A 6,660-nucleotide genomic window follows, 5' to 3' on the forward strand; every position below is an offset into this window, starting at 1 on the left:
TACTTTCCCCCAGAGAACCCAGGAATTGTGGTTTACCTCAGCATTCTCGGGATTCCTGGGTGCATGCTTTTAATGCATGGTGTGTATGGAGACAGCGTAATTTTTGTTCCTGTACAAGGTTTCATTTTGACAGCCTCTCAGGGCCCTAAAGCGGGGTAGAAGTATTCTAAATAAATGAATAATCTAAAATCCTTGCAGCAATTCCGGTAGGTAAGTTATTATTCTCATGCCCGCATTGCAGATGACGGAGCTGTAAAAAAAAAAAAAAAAAGTTAATGGAAGCCCTGAATGAGCTCAGAGCAAAGACACAATTCCAACCAGAGACTTCCCAACCTGTAGTACAGAACTATGCACGTCTACTCAGAAGTAAGCCCCATTGAGTTCAGTGGCACTTACTCCCAGGTAAAAAGGTTAGCGGCTGTAATCTCCTAAACCATTATGCTACATCCGCTAGAAAGAGTCAGCTAAGCTCTGTCTAAATAATGTGACACTACTGTTCCTGCTAAATGTAGATAATGGGATTGATTGAAATGCCTTCAGAAAGAATTCCATTATTTTACCAAGCCATCCCGACCAATATGAGAAAATTATTCCAAGTAGAACATCTGTACTATTCTGTGGTGGTGGGTAGGCAAAAGGCAATATTGCCTCTAAAAGCTAATATATTTGCATATTACGATATTGTTTTGTGCAAGGAGCTGTAAGTGCTGTATAGGGGTTATAATAATTTGGAAGGCTTTTAATGCTTGTTTTTGGTGTGTGCTTTTAAAAGGAATGTTCATCATAATGGACATTTAGAATGTTTAGATCTACAAAGAAGACAATGTGAACGTTAAAAATCTGAAATACATTTCTCCAGCCCTCCATTTTGGTATATTTGGGGAGTAAAATGTGGGAAATCAATTCTGCGTTTGTGGGGTGTGTTTGTGTGTGAGTGTGTGACATAGTGGAACACATTTTATTGGAAGCAATTCCACGAGGAATATTTTATATATAGCATAGCATAATCTCCAACATTTCTCCAATGATAATAGAGACATCCCATTCCACACCGGGCATCTTCCAACATATATAAAAACATAATAAAACAGTTTTAAAAAACCTTCCCTATACAGGACTGCCTTCAGATGGCTCAGGGGTCAGATGACTCCATGCCCTCCAACATTTCTCTAGTGAATATAGGGACAGCCTAAGGAAAATGAAGGACGTGGGTGGCGCTGTGATCTAAACCACAGAGCCTAGGGCTTGCCGATCAGAAGGTCGGCGGTTCGAATCCCTGCGATTGGGTGAGCTACAGTTGCTTGGTCCCTGCTCCTGCCAACCTAGCAGTTTGAAAGTACGTCAAAGTGCAAGTAGATAAATAGGAACTGCTCCGGTGGGAAGGTAAATGGCGTTTCTGTGTGCTGCCCTGGTTCGCCAGAAGCGGCGTAGTGATGCTGGCCACATGACCCGGAAGCTGTCTGGGACAAACCCTGGCTCCCTTGGTGATTAAAGCGAGATGAGCGCCGCAACCCCAGAGTCGTTCGCGACTGGACTTAACTGCCAGGGGTCCTTTACCTTTACCTTTTAAGCCCTACAAAATAAATTCCTAACACTGATTTATTCTTCATGAAGCACCATAGTCACTTTTAAAATATATATACTATTTTGTTAAAGTCCGCAACTGGACTTAACAGTCAGGGGTCCCTTTACCTTTACCTTTAAGGAAAAATGGGACATTCTGGGATCAAATCAGAAACTGGGATGGCTTCTTTAAACCAGGAAATAGGAGCACTGGAAGGGTCTGTAATAGGAGTTTGTTGTCGTCCTGTCCTTGTCAGCCAAATTACCACTTTAAATCCAATCCAGTCAAATAAAATTGAAACCTAGGTGTTGATCCTGCAGCCCTGTTTTCTATATTTCCTTTCCCACTGCCAGTTATTCCACAGGACACTGTTAAATGTAGATAAGAAGGCTAGATTGGTTTTGCTACAAGATGATAATCTCTCCCCCTCAACCACCACCACTTTTCTTTCTCACTATGGCCTGTTAGCTTAAATGGGTTTTAGCCAAAGGTTGATAATTATCATAGAGAGGAAAGTAACACCGCCAGGAGTTCATTTTCCATTTTGGCACTTGCCTTCCTTTGAATCCTCCCCACACCTTGGCCCCCTCCCCGTTTCCCATTTTGTCACTTCTTACGCCACCCCTCCCTCTATCATAAAAGGGTCTCCGCAGACTGGGGAGGCCCTGCTTGCAGCTTTGACAGGAAATCGTTCCTGCTTTTCCCCTTGCCACAACTCGGGCCAGGCTTTGGTGAGCATGGAAGGGAGCGCGGAGTCAGAGAACTCCTCCTACTTCTCCTCATGGGACTGGAAGACTGGGCCTCTGGAGCTCAGCCAGAGCTCCTCTCCCCACAGCATCTCTCCATCCCCTTCCTTCGAATCCTATGCATCCTCGCCTTGTCCCCTTGTGATGGAGATGCCCTGTGCCAGCAGCAGCGACAGCAGCAACAGGAGCTATAACCTGATGGACTTTCCTCCTGTCTATCTCCCAGGCCCTGGCCAGGGCAAAACCCTCTCCAAGGGCTCCAAAGTCAGGATGTCCGTTCAGCGCAGGAGAAAGGCCAGCGAAAGGGAGAAGCTGAGGATGAGGACCTTGGCCGAAGCGCTGCACACTCTTCGCAACTACCTGCCTCCCGTCTACAGCCAAAGGGGTCAGCCTCTGACCAAGATACAGACGCTGAAATATACCATCAAGTACATCAGTGAGCTCACAGACCTGCTGAACAGCGTCAAGCAAGTATAGAGAGACCTGGGAGACTCTGGGAAGGTTTCCTCACCGAGAAAGCGGGAGTCTTTTCTTTCTTTCTTTAAGGAGTAACTTTCCACCGGGCAAGCGTGGACCTGTTCAGAAGCTGCTCTGCAAACAAGCTGATCTAAAGGGAGCTGCCCACAGTTGCGTGTTTGTATCGGACGTGGCAAAGGAGGACCAGATCTCAGTCAGGAACAATGGTGACAGTTGTGGTTTTGAAAGGATCATGATTCCACTGAACAATTTTTTTCAATTAATTATAGCTAACCAAATTTCTTCTGCTTAGGTATGCTTTTGAGTTGGTGTGTCTGTGGACTTCTTTCATTTTTTTTTTCTTTTTAAACCCTGTATGTTTGCTATCATGTCTCTTTGCAGTTTGTAGGCACTTTATATTAGCAGCAGGATAAATATGTGTATGATTATTTGGAGAAATGCTTCTTCGCTTATTTTCTACGGTAGCTTTGGTGGAGGAAAGGAAACAACAACTTTGAAATAAAAAGCTGCTTCCATATGGGTTTATTATATCCCTGAAAATGATTAGAGTTGGAATTCTAACCCGAGATTGTTTTTAGTTTTTACTATTTAGAAAATATTTTTCCCCTGCTGTCAAATAGTCCCAGGATGGTTATATTTCCAACACAGAGTACATTGCTATGGTTCATTTCAATCTAAAAGCATCTGCGCTTCTGCAAATGTAGAACTGCTGTCTATTGGACAGAGCTCAAAGCAAATGTATGGCAACCAGGAACAAAGGAAAGATGATTAGTCTATTGCATGGGTAGGCAAACTAAGGCCCGGGGGCCGGATCTGGCCCAATCGCCTTATAAATCCAGTCCGGGAATCAGCATGTCGTTACATGAGTAGAATGTGTCCTTTTATTTAAAATGCATCTCTGGGTTATTTGTGGAGCCTACCTGGTGTTTTTACATGAGTAGAATGTGTGCTTTTATTTAAAATGCATCTCTGAGTTATTTGTGGGGCATAGGAATTCGTTATTCCCCTCCAAAAAATATAGTCTGCCCCCCCCCCCACGGTCTGAGGGACAGTGGATCGGCCCCCTGCTGAAAAAGTTTGCTGACCCCTGGTCTATTGGTATCTAAACGAAAATAACTGATGCAGGAGGCATGTGTCCTCAGGGCGCATAAAGTAAGCTTAGTTCCAAGCAACGTACAAATTTCCTGGCAAGCAGTTCATGTGCTTTACAGTTGAGATGTGTGAGCTGTTAAAACAGGACGGGGCCCCTGTCTCAAAAGGGCTCCTGTGCAGACAGCATTGCGCAATCCATGTCTAGACCATCACATGTGGGGTGTGTGTGTGTGTGTGTGTGTGAATGTACACGTGTCCCCAGTGTGTGTTTATGCAGTGATATACATGTACACTCAGCAGCTGGCTCATGTGATTACCTGCACACTGCTTCCATGCTATCCCTGCATTTAGGCTGCAATCCTGCACACACTTGCCTGGATTCACAGGGTTGCCATATTTCAAAAGGTTGTTGAGCTTTTCTGGTGCAAAGTTCTTGCAAAATCCACACACACCCTCCCCCATGAATTTTTTAAAAGCCATTTTTTAAGGAAATCATTACTTATGATTTGGGTTGCCACATACCCAGGTTTCCCCAGGCATTTTTACTGATTTTTGGAAATTCCACCCGGACGCTACTTCCGCTGGAAAAATACCAGATATGTCCAGGAATTTTCCAACGTATGGCAGCCCTAGCCTGGAAGCCGGTCCCATTGAATTCAATGGGTTTGGCTTTTGAGTAGACTGGGCTGAGCTTAAAAGTTCTTTGTTGAGTAGCAACTGCATTGCATTTGAAGGAGACCCCACATACCTGGGTGACCAGAAAGCCTTTAGTATTACAGAATAAGGATTTTAACTGCTGAGTGATAAAATGTAACAGGTTTGATCCCCGTCTGGGACAACTGCACATTCCTGAATTGCAGGGGGTTGGACTAGATGATCCCTAGGACTCTTTCCAATTCTACAATTCTCTGATCCCTTGGTGATCTGCTTGCTCCATTATTAGCCTGTTGGACCAGTGATCTGCTCTTTGCAGAATCTGCAGCTGGGAAATAATGCCTTTTTGGGACCAACTTTGGGGCAAGCTTTGTGTTCTCCTGAATTCTTGGATCAAGCAAGATGTTACACAAAGCAGGGCAACTAAATCTGCCTGTGTCTTTTTAAAAGTTGCTTCCTTCCTTTCTTGTTTTTTCACCTCCTTCCCCCATCCTGTTTTGTGTAACACCTTGCCTGAAGAAACAGTCTGGGAAACTCGGAACCTTATCGCACTTTTGTGGTGGAATCTACACACATAAAAACCGTTCTGAAAAATTTTTTTTATTATTATTATTTTAAAAAGCGTTTTTAAAAATACACTGAATTTTCCATAAGACTCACCATCACCATCTAGTGTATCATACTTAAAACACGCTTGAAATGTTTTATTTGCAGCATTATAACTGAGTCCTGTGACATTTCCATGAGGGTATTGCTCAGCTGTGAGTTTTGACTTCCCAACTCCTTAGGGGTTAGTACAGCTACATTTGGTTTTATATAATCTTCTCTGGCTGCAATCCAGATTGTTTAGATGCCTGCCACTGTTGTGCTTTCCACTGACATCAAGGAGCTAGGGATCTCAGGACTGCATCCATAACAATCTTGTGATTGCTACCCAGAGTCCAGCTCAGGAAGGCAGGAGCCCAGTGCAGAGGTTCTCCAAAGTGCATGGCTTCCCTTTCCTTGCATGGGTTCCAATATAACAAATGTGAAGTGTCCCATCTTCCTCGGTGCTCTGTATTGTGATGGCTAGCATATGAGACACAGCTCTGTCACACAGTCAGTCATTCCACAGGCCCAACCACAGAATCAGAATCAGAAGAATGTTTATTTTCATCAGCCACTAGCCATAGCAATAAAATAAAACACAACGTACAGTGGTACCTCGGGTTACATACGCTTCAGGTTACATACGCTTCAGGTTACAGACTCCACTAACCCAGAAATAGTACCTCGGGTTAAGAACTTTGCTTCAGGATGAGAACAGAAATCGCGCTCTGGCGGCAGGGCGGCAGCGGGAGGCCCCATTAGCTAAAGTGGTGCTTCAAGTTAAGAACAGTTTCAGGTTAAGAATGGAGCTCCGGAACGAATTAAGTACTTAACCTGAGGTACCACTGTACTGAAGATAGAGGCAAGAAATTAACTATACAAAATACATTTTGGAGGTTTACATCAATAATCAAATAATAGATCTTATTCTAATTGCCCCTGCTAATTTTTTTGCAGTTTTGGCTGTCACCTGATTATCTTGATCCGCTAGAATAAAGGACACAGTAGCAAATGGTTGAGCAACCTGGTCTGGATAGTAGCAGAGGGGTAATAACCTCACTCCTCAAATCGTTATAAAGAGAGCAAGCCAAAAACACACGAGCTACTGATTCAATACTGCCATCTCCACATGGACATAAGCATTTTTCTAGCAGGATTTTTTGAAATCGACCCTCAAATACAACCAAAGACAGTATATTTAAGACCCAACCATACTGGGGTGAGAGGAAGGATTTATCAAGCAGGTCCATTTTGTGTTGTGGTAAAGTGCTTTTGGGGTAGCTCGCTTGGTAAAAGGTAAAGGGACCCCTGACCATTAGGTCCAGTCGTGGCCAACTCTGGGGTTGCGGCGCTCATCTCGCTTTATTGGCCGAGGGAGCCGGCGTACAGCTTCCGGGTCATGTGGCCAGCATGATTCAGCCGCTTCTGGTGAACCAGAGCAGCGCACGGAAACGCCGTTTACTTTCCCACCAGAGTGGTACCTATTTCTCTACTTGCACTTTGACGTGCTTTTGAACTGCTAGGTGGGCAGGAGCAAGG

The 6,660-nt window shown here is 44.3% G+C and overlaps 1 protein-coding gene across 1 annotated transcript; it reads left to right on the forward strand.

The window, feature by feature from the left end:
- The first annotated feature begins 1,719 nt into the window (after nt 1-1,719).
- Nucleotides 1,720-3,204, forward strand: MSGN1 (mesogenin 1). Its single transcript, XM_083495001.1, has one exon. The coding sequence runs from the start codon at nt 2,038-2,040 to the stop codon at nt 2,785-2,787; it is 750 nt and encodes a 249-aa protein (XP_083351127.1). The 5' UTR covers nt 1,720-2,037; the 3' UTR covers nt 2,788-3,204.
- Nucleotides 3,205-6,660: the final 3,456 nt, after the last annotated feature.

This window comes from Podarcis liolepis, assembly GCF_965112155.1.
Source record: "Podarcis liolepis genome assembly, chromosome: 3".
Classification (NCBI taxonomy): Eukaryota; Metazoa; Chordata; class Lepidosauria; order Squamata; family Lacertidae; genus Podarcis; species Podarcis liolepis.

Coding starts and splice junctions, on each gene's coding strand:
- MSGN1 (XM_083495001.1), top strand. CDS start 2,038: ATGGGTTTTAGCCAAAGGTTGATAATTATCATAGAGAGGAAAGTAACA.